This window comes from Cyanistes caeruleus, chromosome 4, assembly GCF_971803275.1.
Source record: "Cyanistes caeruleus chromosome 4, bCyaCae1.hap1.1, whole genome shotgun sequence".
NCBI lineage: Eukaryota > Metazoa > Chordata > Aves > Passeriformes > Paridae > Cyanistes > Cyanistes caeruleus.
In genome coordinates this window covers 174,426-192,929 of record NC_141704.1, presented here as the reverse complement: position 1 = coordinate 192,929, position 18,504 = coordinate 174,426, and the positions used below count along the sequence as shown (strand labels likewise).

At 60.4% G+C, this 18,504-nt stretch overlaps 4 protein-coding genes across 8 annotated transcripts in view; 3 read left to right on the top strand and 1 right to left on the bottom strand.

Moving 5' to 3' along the window:
* Positions 1-5,272, top strand: part of FLNC (filamin C) — a 30,196-nt gene extending 24,924 nt beyond the window's left edge. For all 4 annotated transcript variants that reach the window (XM_086886198.1, XM_086886200.1, XM_086886199.1 and 1 more), the window contains 8 exons: positions 981-1,250; positions 1,648-1,785; positions 2,088-2,203; positions 2,855-2,984; positions 3,336-3,512; positions 3,746-3,964; positions 4,483-4,692; positions 5,027-5,272. In XM_086886198.1, the coding sequence (XP_086742324.1) occupies positions 981-1,250; positions 1,648-1,785; positions 2,088-2,203; positions 2,855-2,984; positions 3,336-3,512; positions 3,746-3,964; positions 4,483-4,692; positions 5,027-5,214 (1,448 nt within the window). In that variant the 3' untranslated portion in view covers positions 5,215-5,272. The remainder of the gene's footprint in view (positions 1-980; positions 1,251-1,647; positions 1,786-2,087; positions 2,204-2,854; positions 2,985-3,335; positions 3,513-3,745; positions 3,965-4,482; positions 4,693-5,026) is intronic.
* A 561-nt stretch (positions 5,273-5,833) lies between these two features.
* On the top strand, positions 5,834-7,597 carry ATP6V1F (ATPase H+ transporting V1 subunit F). The gene is made up of 2 exons (XM_086886196.1): positions 5,834-6,194; positions 6,533-7,597. The coding sequence occupies exons 1-2, from the start codon at positions 6,037-6,039 to the stop codon at positions 6,732-6,734; spliced, it is 360 nt and encodes a 119-aa protein (XP_086742322.1). The 5' UTR covers positions 5,834-6,036; the 3' UTR covers positions 6,735-7,597.
* Positions 7,598-10,437: 2,840 nt separating this feature from the next.
* LOC147653353 (acrosin-like) lies at positions 10,438-13,250 on the top strand. The gene is made up of 5 exons (XM_086886193.1): positions 10,438-10,523; positions 10,662-10,904; positions 11,101-11,360; positions 11,797-11,942; positions 12,652-13,250. The coding sequence occupies exons 1-5, from the start codon at positions 10,453-10,455 to the stop codon at positions 13,075-13,077; spliced, it is 1,146 nt and encodes a 381-aa protein (XP_086742319.1). The 5' UTR covers positions 10,438-10,452; the 3' UTR covers positions 13,078-13,250.
* Positions 13,251-14,047: 797 nt separating this feature from the next.
* On the bottom strand, positions 14,048-18,475 carry LOC111943142 (rab-like protein 2A). 2 transcript variants are annotated; one of them, XR_015285990.1, is made up of 8 exons: positions 18,295-18,475; positions 18,147-18,176; positions 17,943-18,022; positions 16,611-16,690; positions 15,778-15,889; positions 15,095-15,192; positions 14,775-14,988; positions 14,048-14,491 (listed from the first exon to the last, which is right to left on the bottom strand). XR_015285990.1 is itself a non-coding variant. In XM_086886195.1 (8 exons), exons 1-8 carry the CDS (start codon positions 18,432-18,434, stop codon positions 14,411-14,413), a joined length of 705 nt encoding a protein of 234 aa, XP_086742321.1. In that variant the 5' UTR covers positions 18,435-18,475; the 3' UTR covers positions 14,048-14,410. The 2 variants fall into 2 exon arrangements, 1 of the variants encoding a protein (XP_086742321.1); XM_086886195.1 differs by having other exon boundaries at positions 14,775-14,858.
* Positions 18,476-18,504: the final 29 nt, after the last annotated feature.

Below are 18,504 nucleotides of genomic sequence, written 5' to 3'. Positions count from 1 at the left end.
ACACTTGCCACAGGAGTGCCCTTGTTCAGGGCTGTGTGTGCTTACACCAAGGCCCAGCTGCGTGTGCTCAGGACACAGCTGGGGCAGATGCCCTGGCACACGTGTGGGGGCTGCTGTGATGACGGGGGGGTGCCCTTCCCACGGGGATGAGTGTGGAGGTGGGGGGCAATGCTGGCTCTTTGCACAAGCACACCTGCTTACAGGGGTGTGTGCTCTGCCCAAAGGGCTGTGGGTGCGCTCAGCGTGCGTGTGCAGTCTCACGGGTGCATGTGTGTGCACACCTGTGTGTGAATGTGTGCATGTGCATGCTGCCAAGTGCACGTGTCCCGTGTGTGAGGCGGCACGCTCGTGGGGTGGGGTGCACCCAGCAGGGGTTGCGCGTGTGCTCTGGTGGGTGTTTGGGCATCAGGGCACACTGGCGGCAGGGTGGTGGGATGACAGTGACAGGGGTGTCCTGGTGGTGGGGTAGCAGGGTGCTAGTGTGCCAGGGAGCCCTTCAGATGATGGTGGGAAGGTGATGGGGCAAAGGGGTACCCCAGTGCCCTGTTATCAGAGTGACAGGATGCTGGGGTGACAGGATGACACTGCCCTGGTGACAGGGTGACAGAGTGCCCCAGTGACAGGTGCTGGGGTGCCATAGTGACACGGTGATAAGGAAATGGGTGCGGAGGGGCCGGGGTGTAGGGGCACCTGGGTTATAGGATGGTGGAGTGATGTGGTGACAAGGTGCCCCAGTGACAGGATGACAGTGTGCCATATAGTGATGGGGTGCTGTGGTGCCGTGGTGCCGTGGTGGCACAGTGCTGGGTGACAGTGGGGTGATGTTGGGGTTCCCAGGTGCCTGCAGGGTGACATGGTGTGTGCCTGCAGGTGAGGTGATGGTGCAGGAGCTGGGATGCCCTAGCGATACGGTGTTGGGGAGACGTTGGGGTGCCGATGGGGTGTTGGGGCGCCCACGGTGACATGGTGTGTGCCTGCAGGCGAGGCGTCAGCACAGGAGCTGTCGGCGCAGGTGCTGAGCCCATCGGGGCAGCGGCGCGAGGCCGAGGTGGTGCCGGGGGGCGCGGGGGTGTACAGCGTGCGCTTCGTGCCCCAGGAGACGGGTGCCCACACTGTCAGCGTCAAGTTCCGGGGGCAGCACGTGCCCGGGAGCCCCTTCCAGTTCACCGTGGGGCCCCTGGGCGAGGGTGGCGCCCACAAGGTGCGCGCAGGGGGCACCGGGCTGCAGCGCGCCGTGGCCGGAACGCCAGGTACGGGGGGTCTGCCAGGAATGGGGGATGATGGGGGCCTGGGGGCTCTGGGGTGACTGGGGGGGTATGGGGGTGTGAGGGCAATGCAGGGTGGATGCTCTTGGGGGGATGTGGGGGGCTCTGGGTGCTGTGGGGGTGTGGGCAGCAATGGGTGGTAGGTGCTACGTGTGTGGGGGGTGCTGGTGAAATTTGGGAGCTCTGGGTGCTGTGATGGGATTTGGGTACAGCTGGGTGTGGGGGCAATGGGGAGGTGTTACGAGTGGTCTGTGTGCCATGGGTGGGATGTGGGTGCTATTGGGGAGTCTGGGTGCTGCGGGGATGTGGGTGCAGGTCTGTGCTGGGTGTCACCATCCTGGGGTGCCACTGAGAGCCAGGGTGACCCTGGTGATCCCCCCAGCCGAGTTCAGCATCTGGACGCGTGAGGCTGGCGCGGGGGGACTCTCCATTGCTGTTGAGGGGCCCAGCAAGGCTGAGATCTCCTTTGAGGACCGCAAGGACGGCTCCTGTGGTGTCTCTTACCTGGTGCAAGAGCCAGGTGAGGGGGGCTGTGCCCCTACACCCTCAACGCCCCCAACCACTCCTAATATCCCCCAGGGTGCTCAGCCTCATGTGAGGAGGGACCCATATGCAAAGGTGTCCCGGTTAAGGGTGTTCTCCAGGGAGGGTGTCCCCAGATAAAGGTGTCTCTCTGCACAGCTGTCCCCAGGGGAGGGTGTCTCTGTGAGTGGTGTCTCCGTGAGTGGTGTCCCTGTGCATGGGTGTCCCCACATGCGAGCGTTTCCAAGGGAAGCTGTCCCCATGTGGGGGCTCCCCATGTGACTGTCCCATGTCCCCTAGGTGACTACGAGGTGTCCATCAAGTTCAACGAGGAGCACATCCCTGACAGCCCCTTTATTGTCCCTGTTGCCTCCCACTCCGATGATGCCCGACGCCTCACTGTCACCAGCCTGCAGGTACTGGGGACACTCCCTGTGAAACCCTGGGGAACCCCTGGGCTCACAGATGGCCCCTGGCTCCTCAGGGCACAACTGGGCCACTCTGAGCCCCTATTGCAAGCTTGAGATGCCCTGTGTGGCACCCTTAGACCCTCTGGGGCACCCCTCCCTCCCTCCCTCCCTCCCTCCCTCCCTCCCTCCCTCCCTCCCTCCCTCCCTCCCTCCCTCCCTCCCTCCCTCCCTCCCTCCCTCCCTCCCTCCCTCCCTCCCTCCCTCCCTCCCTCCCTCCCTCCCTCCCTCCCTCCCTCCCTCCCTCCCTCCCTCCCTCCCTCCCTCCCTGTCATTCTTGGGGCCACCTCTTTCTCCCTCCCTCATGTCACCTTTGGGACCGCTGTGTCGCCCCTCTGTCACCCTTGGGATTCCCTGGAGCCACCTCTCCCACCTGTTACCATTGGCACCCTCCTTGGTGCCACCCCTGTGTCCCTTGTGTTAATCCTGGGCCACCCTGCACACCTGTATCACCCTTGGGCCCCATGGTGTCCCCCTGCCCCCCCACACTGTGTCCTCCACCCCCCTCATGTCCCCCCATTCCCTGGGGTGTACCAGCTGGCCTCATTCATGATGTCCCCTGCCCCCCATGCCCCTGATGCCACCGTGGTGTCCCCACAGGAGACGGTGGCAGTGAACCAGCCAGCGTCCTTTGCCGTGCAGCTGAACGGGGCGCGTGGCGTCATCGATGCCAAAGTGCACACGCCTGCAGGGGTGGTGGAGGAGTGTTATGTGTCCGAGCTGGACAGCGGTGAGGGCACATGGGGACACCGTGGGGACACCGTGGGGACACTGGGACACCGGGTCTGCGGATGTGGGGTTGTGGGCACAGGACACAGGGACATCTGATGTGGGGACACGGGGATTGAGCACATGGGGACATAGGACATGGGGGCAGAGTGACACAGGACATCCCCCAGACTAGTACACACTGGGGTTCTTGTGTGGGGTGTGGGGACATGGGGATGTGGGGACATGGGGACACAGGACACAGGGATATGGGGACATGTCTGTGTCCCCCTGATATGCACTGGGGTTCCTGCTGGGCTGGAACAGAGCTGTGGGGACATGGGGACACGGTGACATGTCTGTGTCCCCCCAGACCGGTACGCGCTGGGGTTCCTGCCACGTGAGAACGGAGTCCACTCCATCGACCTGCGCTTCAATGGGCGCCACGTGCCCGGGAGCCCCTTCAACATCCGCGTGGGCGAGCAGAGCCAGGCCGGGGACCCTGGGCTCGTCACTGCCTTTGGGCCGGGCCTCGAGGGTGGCCGCACAGGTGACACTGCTGTGGAGACAGGGACATGGCTGTGGGAGGAGGGTGGGGATGGAGGAACAGCTGTGCTGGTGGCGGGAGAGACATGACCATGAAATGGTGATGGGGACAAAGCCACGATGGAGATGTGGCCATGGGAGTTGCCATAATGGGAATGTGGCCATGGGTGACCACATGTGACCACAATGGTGTCCTGGTGTCCCCTCCATGATGCCATCCCCATGTCTGTGTCCCAGGGGTGCCCTCCGAGTTCCTGGTGCAGACGGCCAATGCAGGGGCAGGAGCACTGGCTGTCACCATTGATGGACCCTCCAAAGTGGAGCTGGACTGTACTGAGGTCCCCGAGGGCCACCGCGTCACCTACACCCCAATGGCCCCTGGCAACTACCTCATCTCCATCAAGTATGGGGGCCCCCATCACATCGTGGGGAGCCCCTTCAAAGCCAAGGTCACTGGTACGAATGGGGGGGACCTGAAGATGGGAAGGGACATGGGTGTGGGGAAGGACATGGGGACAAAGAGGAACATGGGAACTAGTGGGGACAGGGGAACTGAGGGGGAAGTGGGGATGCCGGGACCCCCACCACATCACGGATGGCCTCTTCAAGGCCAAGGTCACTGGTACAGGTGGGGTGGGGGTAGACACGGGTATGGGGGGCATGGATAAGGGAGATTGGGGCAGGAGAATGTGGGGGTCCCCAGTGTGGGGTGACAAGGGGTCAATGATGGGTATGGTGGAGGGTTGCAGGAGGGTCATCCTGGAGGTCCCTCAGGGTGACATGAGTTGGGGGGTTCCTAGGGTGGTGACAAGGGATCCTGGGGATGATGTGGTGTAGAAGCCCCAGGATGACATGATGGGGGTCCCAGAGGGAGGAGGGATTGTCCCTGAAAAGTGTCCTCATATCCCCCCAGCAAGGTGTGATGGGGGGTGTCCCCATGGTGGGGCTGACCATGTTCTCCTGGTATTCCCCAGGCCCACGGCTGTCAGGCGGGCACAGTCTGCACGAGACCTCGACAGTGCTGGTGGAGCCGGTGGTGAGGGCAGGGTCGCGGGGCCCCCCTGCCTTTGGGGGTGTCACCAAAGCCCCATCGGATGCTGGGCAGGTGGTGGCCCGGGGGCCAGGGCTGGCAACCGCCCGCCTGGGCCACAAGAACCACTTCACTGTGGACTGCAGCAAGGCCGGTGAGGGGCCCTGGGGGTCCTGGGGGCTTGGGGTGGCTGGAAGGAGGCATGGGTTTGGAAGGGCAGATGGGGGCTCAGCGGGGCAGTCCAGGGGCTCTTAGGGCAGTCCTTTGAGGACTTGGAGGAGAGTCTGTGGGTCTGTGGGGTGTTCAGAGAATTTGGGGGAGTCTTGAGAAAGGATGGGGTAGGTGAAAACGGGGCCTGTGGGTCCTGGGAGGGGAGGGGGTGGGTAAGTGGGGGAGTCTGCTGGAGGGTCTGGGATGCAGGGGAGGAAGTTTGGGGTGAAGCTGTGGTCTCAAGCTCAGGGTTTACCCTGCCTGTGTCTCTCCGTCAGGCACAAACATGCTGCTGGTGGGGGTGCACGGCCCCAAGGCCCCGTGTGAGGAGGTGCACGTGAAGCACGAGGGGAACCGTGTCTACACGGTGACCTACAGCGTGCGGGAGCGTGGCGAGTACGTGCTGCTGCTGCGCTGGGGTGACCGTGACGTCCCAGGGAGCCCCTTCCGTGTCACTGCGGCCTGAGACCCCCCCGGGGATCCCTGGGGGTCCCAGGCCTATCAATAAAGCACTGGGAGAGGAAGAGTGGTCCAAGTGATGACAGGGGAAATCCCGCAGAGTGGGGCTGGGAGGGTGCCAAGGGGACTCCGGGCAAGAACACCAGATGTAGGGCCATCCTGAGCAGGACAACGGAATTGTGGGGTGTCTGGGGGCGGTTCTGGGGATCCGGGACAGGATGATGGGGCCCGAGGCGGTCCAGAGCAGGATATCCTGGTCCTGGGGGAGGCGGGGGGGATTCCGGGGGCTGCAGGATGGGATTAGGAGGTCCTGGTCTGAGATGGTGGGGTCTGGAACAGGACACTGGAGGTGGCTTGGGAGGGTCTGGGGTAGAATGGCCAAGTCGTGAGGGGGTCCAAGGGGGATTCCGTGCAGAAGAGCGGCAGTTGTTGTGGGGGGCCCGGGGGGGGGCGTTCAGGGTGTCCCGTACAGGGCGGTCCCGCTAGGGGGCGCTGTGCAGGGCAGCGCCCCGCGTCCCCTCAAGGGCACGTCCCACTGCGCATGCTCGTGATCGCGGGGCGGGGCCGGCGGGAGGGGCGTGGCCGGCGCTGGGAGCGGCTCCTCCCGCGGCGGTGGGCGGGGCCTCGCGGCGTTGCCGGGGCAGCGGCGGGCGGGGCCGCTCGGGCGCGCGGCGGCGGCGGAGCCCGGAAGCGGCGGCGGGTTCCGGTCGTTCCCGATCGCTCCTGATCCCGTCAGCCGCTGCCGGCGGCGCGTCCCGATCCCGCCGGGTCCCGGCAGCGGCCCCGGGGCCGCCATCCCAGTGGATTCCGTACCCGGCGGCCCCCGGGCATGGCGGGCCGCGGGAAGCTGATCGCGGTGATGGGCGACGAGGACACGGTGACCGGGTTTCTTCTGGGCGGCATCGGGGAGCTGGACAAGCACCGGCGGCCCAACTTCCTGGTGGTGGAGAAAGAAACAAGCCTGGCTGAGATCGAGGAGACCTTCCGGTGTGTGTGGTGGGGGACGGCGGCCCGGGGGGGCACGGGGCGGTCTGAGGAGGGGTCTGGGGGTGTCTCAGAGGGGTCAGAAAGGTAAGGGAGGTGTCTGAGCGGTCCCTGTGGTGGTCCTGTGAGTCCCTAGTGGGGTCTCTGAGGAGGATCCAGGCAGGTTTTGGGATCTCGGGGGGGGTCACAGAGTTCCTGGAGGGAAGAGAGAGAGCTCAAGCAGGAGTGCCGGGTCAGGGTGCCAGGAGTGTTTAGGGGACCCAGGGGGTCCCGAGGAGCGCGTCCCACCTCGCTGGTGTCCCCTCCGTGTCCCCTCACTCTCCTTTTTTCCCTGCTCGCAGGGGTTTCCTGGCGCGGGAGGACGTGGGCATGATCCTGATCTCGCAGGCCCTGGCGGAGCAGATCCGGCCGGCAGTCGCAGCCCATGCCCGGGCGCTGCCCGCGGTGCTCGAGATCCCCTCCAAGGACCACCCCTACGACCCGGCCCGGGACTCGGTGCTGCGCCGCGCCCGGGGGCTCTTCGCACCTGATGAGCTGCGATAGAGCCCCCCAGGATACCCCAACCCCTCCCGACACTCCCCCAAATCTCCCTCTAAGCTCCCCCAAACAGTTCCCCCGATACCCCCAGTATGTGCAAACTTCCGCGGCACCCCCAAACTGTCCTCTTCACCCTGTGCCCGTGGCCTCTTTGCACCCAGCCACGGGTGACGGGCAGCAGGGAGTCCCAAACAGTCCCCGGTACCTTCCCAGCACCCTCAAACAGTCGCCCACCACTCCCCTAACTTCTTCAGACTTGACAACCTGTGATAGCCCTCCCTGGTACCCCAGAACAGCCCCTGGGCCCCCACGGGGTCACAAGCCAGGCCTGGGAGTCTCCACCCCAGGGAAACCCACACAGGGGCCCCCAGCCCACCTGGGGCAGTTGTGCCCTATGCCTGGAGGCCCTCACTCCAAGAAGTCCCCATCCCAGAGTGCTGCTGGGGGGTCCCTAGGGTTCCCAGGGTGTCCTCTGGGTGCTGGGGAGCTGTGGTTGCCCCGTGCGTCTGAGGGTGACACCGGGAACTCTGCGGGTGCCTGGGGCAGCCACGGGAGCCTTGTGCGTGACCCGTGACTATGTCTCAGCCGTGTCCCATGATGGGGAAGTGGCACTACCGTATCCTGCTGAATCCTGCCAGATCCTGCCTGTAGGCAGGGAGGGACAGCTGGGGGAGGGGGGCAAAGGAGCACCCCAAGGACACTGGGAGTTGTCACTGTGACCTTGTCACCATTGCCCCAGCTCTTCCCCAGCCTCCTCACTCCAGCAGAACCTGTGGGGAATGTTATTTATTGTTGTCCCCCAGTGCCCATGTGTCACTCGTGTCCCCCGTGTTTCTCCCTGACAGTGTCCCCAACATGTGCTGACACCACTCATTGTCTGCTCTGCTCTGTGGGGGATGGGGGCATGGGAGGGACAGAAATATGGGGCGACGTGGGAACATGGCACAGGGACATACAGTGGGGCTCAGGCTACAGAGATGTGGAAGGCTCAGGGCTCAGGAGCACCCTGAGACCCCCCATAACCCCCACCCACAGCAGGGATGAGCTCCTGCCCCCCCCACAGTGATCCCCAGCGCCTGAGGGGCAATGGTCAACCCCATCTGCCCAGCCCTGCCCCCATGTTTGTTCCCACCCTCCATGTCCCCGTGGCCCACCACACCTTCTCAGCAGCCCCTGCTGTGCCCCTGCGGACAGGGGTAACGCCTTGGGGGGTCCCCAAATCTTGGGGAAGGTTGAGAAGGAACCCACATCTCTGGGGGGCCTGGGTGATGGCTGTGCTCGGGACTTGCAGTGGTGGGTGGGCAAGGGTGGGCACAGGTGGACACAGTTGTAACAGATGTCACATACACAAGTGTCACACTGGTGTCACACACAGCTACAGACACAGTATGTGATTTCTATTGTGCCTAACATATTCTAAAAAGCAGTATACATTTTTAGGTTAACTATATCCTTTATCAATTAAATCCTAAACCCTCTAGACCCTCTGTCTCAATACCACACACACACACACTCACACATTTATCACACACAGAATCCCAGAACAGTCTGAGTGGCAGGAGCCCTGTAGTGATGATCCAGCCAGGCAGGGTGGCCTGGAGCAGATGACACTTGCTCAGGTGGGTTGGGATGTCTCCATGGAGGGACACCGTGCACCCTCCCCAGGCAGCTGTCCCAGGGCTTACCCCTTCCATGATGGAGGGAATTTCTGCCTCATGCTGAGCTCAAGGCCTGACTCCTCGTCCTGTCTCCCTAGGCACCACTGACGCTGTCCTCAAACCCGGGGGAAATGGGGGGGATTGGTGGGAGATTGTGAGGATTGGGATCCCCCTTCAGATATTTGTATGGATTGGTGCAATCCCCTCAGGTGAGAGCTTTGTGGAGACACGTGAGCAGCAGTCCAAAGCTGCACATGGACCCAGGAGCTCTGGCAGCCAGTCAGGCACAGAGGGGGCATTGCCAGGAGCAGAGTGGGAGGTCAAAGTGGCTCCAGACAGTGCAGGTGACCCAGAAAGGGGACACAGAGCAGCAGCAGGGCACAGCGTGGCAGTTCAGCAGGGTGTGTAGGAGAGCACAGCAACCCTCCTGACTCTGGAGGTGAGCTCACCTCAGGTGGAGATTGTTTTTTTCACTTGTCCAACTTGATTAGATCCAGCAGTAGTTTACACTCTGACAAAAGCCATTGCTAGCAGGAGCGTGGAGACCCAGACAGAGCTCCACAAGAAACGTGCAGCTGTCCAGGTCTCTGCCTGCAGGGAGTGTCTGAGCCTACAGTTACTACTGGAGGACAGTGGAAACAACACTGTATGTGGTGTAAACAGGTGGAGGATCTTAAAGAGGAGGTGGAGAGGCTGAGGATTATCAGGGAGTGCAAAGCAGAAATAGACCAGTGGAGTTGCACCCTTCCATCCAGGAGAGAAATGCACTGCATGAAAGCCTTCTCCAGACTAAGCAGGCCAAGCTCCTGCAGTCTCTCCTCATCACAGATTCTCCAGACCCTGAATCATCTTTGTGGCCTCCTTGACCCTCTCCAGCAGTTCCTTGTCTTTTCTGACTGAGCTGTGGAGCCCAGAACTGAATACAGCAGTTCAGGTATGACCTCACCTGGGCAGGACAGAGGGGCAGGGTCACCCCCCTGACCTGCTGGCCATACTCCATCCAACAACCCCGTGATGTCCCATCCAGAGGAGAAGGGAGAACCTGGGATCACATATGTGCAGGAAGAATTTAATGTTTTTGATAATGACAAGGATGAAGGGATGGAGGGCACCCTCAGCAGGTTTGCAGGTGGCACCAAGGTGAGTGGGGCAGGTCTCTCCCTGAGGGATCTGGACAGGCTCAAGTGGTGGCCCATGGGAACCTCATGAGGTTTGACAAGACCAAAGGCAGATGCTGCGCCTGGGGCAACCTTTGGAATCACTCCAGACTTGGGATGAGCAGATGGAGGAGCTCTGGGAGAAGGACTTGGGGGTGTTGGTGGATGGGGGGCTGGACACAACCCAGCCCAGAATCCCCCTGTCCTGGGTTCATCCCATAGCATGGGCAGCAGGAAATTCTCTTGGATTGTGTTGTGTGAGGGAAAAATATAGGTGAACTAGCAGAGCATACTAAGGATCACTACATTTAAAATGTTCACTCAGGGTGGGAAGAAGGGCATGACAGGCTGAGAGAGTTACAGCTGGTCAGCCTGGAGAACAGCTGGTTCCAGGGAGACTTTGATGCCCCTTCCAGTACTTAAAGGGGGCTTAGAAGAAGGCTGGAGGGGTACTTTGGACAAGAGCATGTAGTGATAGGACAAGAAAAATGGCCCTGAGCTGAAGGTGGGCAGATTTAGATTAGGTGTTGGGAAGGAATTTCTGACTTTGAGGGTGGGCAGGCCCTGGCACAGGTTGCCCTGAAGAGCTGTGTCTGCCCCTGGATCCCTGGCAGTGTCCAAGGCCAGGCTGGACGGAGCTTGGAGCAGCCTGGGACAGTGGAAGGTGGCCCTGCCCATGATGGGGACGGCACTGGGTGGTCATTAAAAGTCCCTTCCACCCAGACCATTCCATGTCTCTATGACTGTGCTGCCCCTCCCTGCCATGCCCAGCACACAGAACCAGCCCCTCTGTGACAGCGGCTCTGGGCCAGGGGCACTGTGAGCACCACAAAGGCTGTGGGTGCTGTGGCGCTGGCTGCACTGGAGGCGACACCTCGGTTCTGGCTGCTGCCACCTGCACTGGCACCAATGGCTTTTCTGTGGGTTCTCATCCTGCTGGCCCTGGCCTGGCCCGTGGGAGGCACCTGGGACACCTGCAGGTCAGTGGCCCCAGGCTCTGTGAGGGGGCTGGAGGAACACTTGGGGACTTCCCTGGCATAACTCGGGGGACAGATACCCTTCAGGGCTCTCTGGCCCTGCTGTCCCTGAGCAGAACAGTGATGGCTTTGTGCTTCCAGTGGGACCTGTGGGCTCCGGCCCATGGCTTCTGACCACAGCTCTGCAGTTCCCGACTATGGCTCCGTGGCTTCTGCTGCTGGCACATCCCATGTCATGGGTAGCACCAGTGTCCAGCCAGGGGCCTGGCCCGGCATTGTCAGCATCCAGGCCACCTGGGCAAACGGCACGTGGCACATGTGCACCGGTGTCCTCCTCAGCTCCCAGTGGGTGCTCACGGTCGCACACTGCTTCGCCAGGGGCGGGTAAGAAACAGCAGGGACAGAGATGTCCCCAGAGCACAGCCAGGTGCCCAGGTGACAGCACCGCGTGCCACTTTCATCCCGGCTCTTTCCTCTCTGCTTCGCTGTCCGCCTTGGGAAGCAGAAGGCAGGGAAATGCTGGGCCACTGCCAGCCCGTGGCTCCGCTCCCTGTCACCCCTGTCTCCATCCGCTCTCTAGGGACATCTCCACGTGGGAGGTGGTGTTGGGGGCCATAGATCTGACTCAGCTGGGCCCTGAGGCTGAGGTGAGACACATCCAGAGGCTCCTGGTACACCGGCACTACGTGCCTGCCACGGCGAGGAATGACATCGCCCTGCTGGAGCTGGAGCAGCCCGTGGAGTGCAGCGACTACATCCAGCTGGGCTGCGTGCCCGACGCCTCGCTCAGGGTCTCGGAGCTGAAATCCTGCTACATCGCCGGCTGGAACTTTGCCAGAGGTGAGTTCCCATGCAGGATGTGCGCCCTGAGGGAGAGCTGGGCATGCCAGGGCCACAGGCTGGGCACCCTGGGGACATGGACTGGCCACAGCCAGAGTCCAGCTGCGGGATGGCAGCAGGGCCGGGGCTCGGAGCAGCCCGGCCTGGGGGAAGGGGTCCATGCCTGGGGGGGCAGGGGGGTGTGGCAGGGTCATGGAACTGGATGAACTTTAAAGTCCTTTCCCACCCAAACAATTCCACGACTGTGAAGCTTCTGGAGAGATGGGTCTGGCCCCTTCCCCAGAGCCAACAGCAGGGACGCAGCTGGACGAGTCACTTGGAGGCAAAGCCAGTCCCAGGGAAGGGGCTGAGCCAGACCAGGGGAAGCAGTTCACCCCAGGCAGGGGAGGGGATGGGCACCGACCTGCTGGGGGCTCATTCCCTTCTGTGCCCACAGCTCAGGGAACAGGCATGGTGCTGCAGGAGTCCAAGGTCCACCTCATGGACACGGAGCTGTGCAACAGCAGCCCATGGTACGCGGGGGCCATTCATGCTGACAACCTGTGTGCTGGGTACCCGCAGGGTGGCATCGACACCTGCCAGGTAGGAGCCCCCACACACAGCCCAGCCTGTCCCGTGTGAGCCCCAAAAATACGGATGTGACCCCGGAACATCTGTCCTCCACACATCTGGGACCCACCTGCAGAGATGGGAGAGCCCCCGAGCTGCTCCCAGCCCAGGGCCTGGAGGCTCTGGACCCTGAGCTGAACCTTCCCAGGCTGGGAATGTGGACCTGGCAGAGGCTGGAAGAGAGGAGAAAAGCCTGGGGATGGGAGAGAGGAGAAAAGCCTGGGGATGGGAGAGAGGAGAAAAGCCTGGGGATGGGAGAGAGGAGAAAATCCTGGGGATGGGAGAGAAGAGATAACCCTGGGGATGGGAGAGAGGAAAAAACCCTGGGGATGGGAGAGAGGAAAAAACCCTGGGGATGGGAGAGAGGAAAAAACCCTGGGGATGGGAGAGAGGAGAAAATCCTGGGGATGGGAGAGAGGAGAAAAGCCTGGGGATGGGAGAGAGGAGAAAAGCCTGGGGATGGGAGAGAGGAGGTGGCTCTGGGATGGGAGAGAGGAGCCAGCCCAGGGATGGGAGAGAGGAAAAAACGCTGGGGATGGGAGAGAGGAGCCAGCCCTGGGATGGGAGAGAGGAGCCAGCCCTGGGATGGGAGAGAGGAGCCAGCCCTGGGATGGGAGAGAGGAGGTGGCCCTGGGGATGGCAGCAGTCCACCACAGCCTCTGAGCCTTCTCTCCTGGCACAGGGGGACAGCGGGGGTCCCCTCGTCTGCAAGGACAACAGAGCCGACTACTTCTGGCTTGTGGGAATGAACAGCTGGGGAAAAGGCTGTGACAGAGCCAGGCACCCCGGGGTCTACACCTCCACTCAGCACTTCTACAACTGGATCCTGCTCCAGACGGGCCTGAGCCCAGCAGAAAGAGCCGGTCCAGCACCGGAGCCAGTTGTCACCTTGGCCCCTGAGCAGAGTCTGGAACCAGAGGAACCAGAAGAACCAGAGGAACCAGAGGAACCAGAGGAACACATCCGCTTGACCCCCGAGTACAGCCAGCGACCAGTGGTGACATCCTCGGGCACGTCACTTCCCGTGATGTTCCCACACCAGATCCTGGTGCAATTCTGGAATCTGCTGCAGGAGTTCCTGCAGTTTCTGAAGGACAAAGAAGCTTGAGCAGCAACAGGATGAGCAGGACCCAGGGCTACAGTGGACCACAGCATTTCCTGCCAGGCCAAAGGTAGCCTTGGGCCAGAGGCTTCTCTGTCCTGCCCACGCTGCTGCGCTGCGGCCACACCGATGCTGACGTGACTGAAGTGTTGAAGTAAAGTTTCTGCATTCATCATTAACCGTGTTTTTGGCCCTGCTCAGTGCACCCACAAGCTCAGAGAGTCCCTGCTCTGTCCATCTGCTGTGCTGTTCACATTCATTCTTCAGCCCAGAGAGGGCTCCATGGAAATCTCAGTGCCCCTTCCAGTGCCTGAAGCAGGTTATAATAACGGGGGGGAAGTGGCTTTTTGCATGGGCAGGTTGCACAGGACAAGGAGGAATGGTTTCAATCTAGAGGAGGGGAGATTTGGATGAGGTGTTGAGAAGGAGTTTTTACTCAGGGGGTGATGAGGCCCTGGCACAGGGTGCCCAGTGAAGTTTTGGCTGCCCCTAGATCCCTGGAAGTGTCCAAGGCCAGGGTGGATGGGGCTTGGAGCAGTCTGAGATAGTGGAAGGTGTCCTGGCCCATGGCAGGGGGTGGTATGAGATGATCTTTAAGGTCCTTTTCAAACCAAACCAATCTATGATTCCGTGACTGTATGTGTGTGTATCCAGCTCTCTGGAATGCAGCATCATGCACACAAAGACACGAACCATGACCACATCCAACAAACTGGGACAGAACCAGCCCGAGGGTGTGAGCCCACCTGTGTCAGCCATATGGACCTGGAAGAAGAAAGCCCCTGTGCTCAGCAGCCCATGGGATCTGGCTGTTGTAGGGCAGAATGGGAACGGGAGCCCAGGGATGTTGCAGCAGAAGTCATGGGAGGACCGAGGCAGTACCAGCTCAGCTGGGAGCAGGCTGGGCTGGACCGTGGCCTAATGGCACCTGGGACCTGCCTCCTTACAGCAGCAATGCTGGGAGGATGCCACATCATACCTTTGTAGAAAAAATCCTTTAGTGTTTGCTTTCTGCAGCAGCTACCACTACAGCATCTGGGCAGGATCCTTCCTGCAGGTGCAAGATGGCTCACTTCTCCTGGCCAGCTCTGTCCTAAAGGAGCACTAGGAATGAGCGACCATCCATGTAGAATCATGTGGATTCTCCCATCCCTCTCCTGAGCAAAATGTGCAGCAGTGAGGGCTGAGCCAAGGAAGATCCTGCCCAGGTAGGCTCCCATAAGGAGGGAAGAGACCCAGCTGCCCAGCACCACAGCTCTAGAGCATGAGAAACATCACTGTGCTCTGTGCAGGCCCCAGAAGTCCAGAGCCAAGGGAAAACCAGGCTCAGGGTGCAGGCCTAGGCAGATGAGGGCTCCTCTTCAGTGCAGCTCTTCCCTTTATCTGACAAATCCTTGCTTGTCTTCTGTAGGTCAAAGCTCTGGAAAGGAACAGGACAAGGAACTGCTGAGAAATGACAGAGACTGCAACAACTGTATCTGCTGTGGCCCTTTTAGACTCCTCCTAGGGCAGTGAGAGCTCTTGTGATGGTTCCCACTTCCCCCCTCCCAGCCCAGACATGAGCAGCACACAAAACCCCCAGGATCACAAGCAGAGGGCAAAGCCTCCCGTGCTGCAGTTTCCCCCCTCTGCCACAGGGAAAAAAGGGCAGAACTGCTCATCTGACAGGACTCAGGACTGAGCAGGGACAGAGCCCTCCCTACCTCCAGCTCCCGCAGGACCTCATCCATGAAGTCTCCCGAGTGCTGTTTGTAAGCCACAGCCAGTCTGATGGCGTCGTTGAAGAGCTGGTAGGAAGGACAAGGCCCGTCACTCACAGGATGGGGCACGTGGGCATTGGGTTTCTGAAGCAGATGGACACTGTTCCACATCCCAAGGGGAAAAAACCCCTCTGCAGCTCTCCACAGCCACCTGGAGCTACAGTGATGGACTGTTTCGTGCTCTCTGGGCCCACAGCAGCCCCCGTGTCCCTGGGCTGCCAAGGGGCCTCATGGACACCAAGTCCAGCAAACGCCCATCTCACCTTCACCACGTTGGTGCCATCGGCAGCAGACACGAAGTAAAAGGGCAAACTGAACTTCCGGGCAAAATTGAAGCTTTTTTGGGTCACCTTCATATCCGCTGAGGCAGACAAAGAAGACATGGTCAGTAAGACACGGCAGGAGGTCCAGAAAGGTGGGTGTCTTCTGTGTGACACGTCAGCCCCTGCTGACCCAGACAAGTCACAGCGCAGTGCCAGCAACCAGGAACTGGCATTCCCGGTGGGAGGGAGCCTCCCAGCCCCCTGCAGAGCCAGGCAAACAGTTTTGTCAGCCGGTACATTGAGACACTGTGCACGCTGAAGGAGCAGCACCAAGGCCATCCCGGACTGATCCAGGGAAGCCACAGAACAGCTTTTGCCTCCTTTTGCTGCCATTTTTGACCAGGTGCTACTCAAATCACATTTGGGTTCTTGATGAACAGAAGAGGCAGTGTGATAATGGCAGAACTGGAAGAACATTTGAATAAAACTGAAATGGATCAACTTTGCACTTTTAATTGCTGGTGACACAGGACAAGCACCTGTAAGACAGCAGCTGAGGTCAGCACAGGACCCAGCCCTGGGGGAGTGAGGAAATCCAACAGACAGGGGACATTCATTCTCAGTCAAGACAGGAGCAAATCCCACCCCGACCCTGGCAGGTTGGGAGGAGAAGGTACACTCACCATCAATCTTGTTGGCCACTACAATGCATGGAATCTCTGGGCGGAATTCCCTCAGCTCCTTGTACCAGCTGTTCAGGTTCTTGTAGGTGACCTTCCGCTGTACATCAAACACCTTCCAAGAGAGAACCACCTATCCTGGCGCCAGCCTAGCACAGCTCTGACTGACCCAGGACAGCTCAGACCAGTCTGTGGGGCCAACCCACGACAGCTCCGACCAATACAAGGACAAAATCCATAATGTTCCCAGGAAGACAAGAGAAAGGGAACTGGGTGTTATTAGAAAGGGTGAAAGGGACACTATCCCCAAGCCCAGTCAGCAGGAAACAGCCCCTTGATGTCTTTTACACTGTCATGGTGTCCTGTGCAAGTCCCTGCCACCCACACAGGGAGCTGGCACTGGGAACAGCTTGTGCCAAGCAGGATCAGATGTGGCCTCTTCTGTTCTGACAACTAAACCACCAGTGAAAATCACTGGTGCTCCCAGGTGATGAGGAACAGTGGAAAATGAGAGTGACAGGACAAACCAGGAGATCTGAGCAGGAGAGGAGCCAATGAAACTGGGAACAGGGGCAAACATGAGGGCATTGAGAAGACAGGAGAGCCAGGGGATAGGGGAAAGTATTACCAGGAGAGACAGACCAGAGCTAACCAGGTCCATCTACAGGGGTTTATCTGGTGAGAGAAGAAAGAACAATCTAGGAAAGTTTTTTAAACCACTGGAAGAGACAAGGAACACATGGCAGTGTAACCATAAAAGTAACACAAAAGCCAAGTGTCACTGAGACCATTCTGAGCCCATATCCCATGGGTTCCAGCTGAGACCCCACCCTCACCATGATGCAGGCATGGGCCTGGTGGTAGTAGGAGGCGTGCATGCTCCGGAACCGTTCCTGGCCCGCCGTGTCCCAGAAGTCTGTAATGCAAAACCAGCTCAGAATGACACATCTCGCTGAGCTCTGTTCTTCTCACAACTTACACCCAGGAGGCAAAGCCCAGCCCACCTGCTCAGGGACACAAACTGAGTTTCACCTCACCAATCTGAAACACTCCAGGGTTAAGAAATTGTGCCAAACTAGGACCTTTCCTTACTGGGCTCAGCTGTGGGCTGTGCTGGCACTAGCCATCAACAAAGGAGAAGCCACCTGTGACATGAGTTGTACAGGACAGCAGGACCAAGACAGGCAGAAATGCAAAGAGCAGTAGCAATGTCTGGCACTCTGTCACTAGGGATGAGAATGGGAAACTACCTAAAACTCCAGGAACTGCTGGGTCCTGCTGATTTCTAACCCAGTGAGGGTCAGCTGGGGCCCTGCCGTGGGAAATGCTCCAGTTTCTGTTGCAGACATCTGACTGCTCTCCCAGGGGCAGGAGTCACTTTGAAGTGCTGAAGGTAAATCAGCCAGAGGCAAAGAGGTCCCAGTTCATGGAGTTCTGTGTACATCAGATATCAGGGGGCAAGCCTGGACACCACCATGCTTTTTGCTGTTGGTGCAGCTCAGGTGGAGATTCCCCAACTCTCTGGTTTGCAGGCTCACATCTGAGTCTAGCTTGCTGTATAAACTGGCACAGCTTCAGTTAAGCACCTCAATGAGGTCACACCTTTGTCAGCTGGACCCAAGTGTGGCGCTGTACTCAAAGCCAAATGAGACAGTTTCCCTAGGGATTCCTTTGCACTGATACCGTGTCTGACTGGACTCTGTTTCAGACATCCTGGACAGTGACTTTCTTAAACTTCCCAAACACAGACATGTCCCAACCAGGCCACATTTGCATTCACTGTCCGTGTCACAACAAAGATGTTGAACAGCGTCAACCCCAACGAGCCTTGACCAGTGCCTCCATGTGGTCATCCAGACCATTCTTTATCCTCTGACTGTCCACCCATCCATCCAACCCCCGTCTCTCCAGTTCAGAGCCCAGGACGTCGTGGTGACAGTGCCCTACACTTTACCAAGCCCCGGGGGATGACGGCAGTCACTTTGTCCCATCCACCAATGCCGCAGCCCCTTCACAGAAGGGCACCAGATTTGTCACGATGTTGTTGTCTATCAAAACACGTAACCAAGACCCAGACCGAGGGGATCGCCACTTCCCAGCTGTTCCCTCTGTCACGGCACCGTCTGGCGCCGCGAACACCCCAAGCCCCCCGGGCTGGCTCCACTCACCCACGCGGACCTCCTGCCCGCCCACCCGGGCGCGGTGCTGGTACAGCGTCAGGGCGAACGTGGAGACCTGCTGGGGGCGGCTGCGGGCCGTTAAGGAGCCGACGGAGAAGCGCAGGCCCCGCTCCGCCGCGACCACCGGGCCCGGCCGGCACCGTGTCCCGCCGTGCCCGCACCGCTCCCCCGCTCCCCCGCTCCCAAGGATACAAGCCATCGAGCAGGAACCGCTCCAGCAGCCTGCGGAGAGAGCCCGTGCTGCCGTGAGCCCGCGGAACCCTCCCGAACCCGCGGGGTGCTCCGCCCGAACCCGCGGGGTGCTCCGCCCGAACCCGCGGGACCCCTGAGCCCCACGCACTTGGACTTCCCCACGGCGCTGTCGCCCAGGCAGATAATCTTCACCGTCTCCTCAGCGCCGGCTGCGGCCTCATCCCGGGCCCCATCCGGGGCTTCCTCCCGGGCCCGGGCCCGGCCCTGCTCCTCCGCCGCCGTCGCCATGGCAGCGACTGCGCGTGCCCGCTGCCGCGCGACGCGTGCCGGCCCCGGGCCCCGCCCCGCCCCGGGCCCA

What these genes read in the sequence shown, in the direction of transcription:
- ATP6V1F (XM_086886196.1), top strand. Translation starts at nt 6,037, where the DNA reads ATGGCGGGCCGCGGGAAGCTGATCGCGGTGATGGGCGACGAGGACACG. An exon ending in GAGATCGAGGAGACCTTCCG is followed by an intron (nt 6,195 to 6,532) that starts GTGTGTGTGGTG and finishes CCCTGCTCGCAG; the next exon opens with GGGTTTCCTGGCGCGGGAGG.
- LOC147653353 (XM_086886193.1), top strand. Translation starts at nt 10,453, where the DNA reads ATGGCTTTTCTGTGGGTTCTCATCCTGCTGGCCCTGGCCTGGCCCGTG. An exon ending in CACTGCTTCGCCAGGGGCGG is followed by an intron (nt 10,905 to 11,100) that starts GTAAGAAACAGC and finishes TCCGCTCTCTAG; the next exon opens with GGACATCTCCACGTGGGAGG. An exon ending in CGGCTGGAACTTTGCCAGAG is followed by an intron (nt 11,361 to 11,796) that starts GTGAGTTCCCAT and finishes CTGTGCCCACAG; the next exon opens with CTCAGGGAACAGGCATGGTG.
- LOC111943142 (XM_086886195.1), bottom strand. Translation starts at nt 18,434, where the DNA reads ATGGCGACGGCGGCGGAGGAGCAGGGCCGGGCCCGGGCCCGGGAGGAA. An exon ending in CGGTTCCTGCTCGATGGCTT is followed by an intron (nt 18,023 to 18,146) that starts GTATCCTTGGGA and finishes AACGGCCCGCAG; the next exon opens with CCGCCCCCAGCAGGTCTCCA. An exon ending in ATGGCACCAACGTGGTGAAG is followed by an intron (nt 14,859 to 15,094) that starts GTGAGATGGGCG and finishes CCTTCCTACCAG; the next exon opens with CTCTTCAACGACGCCATCAG.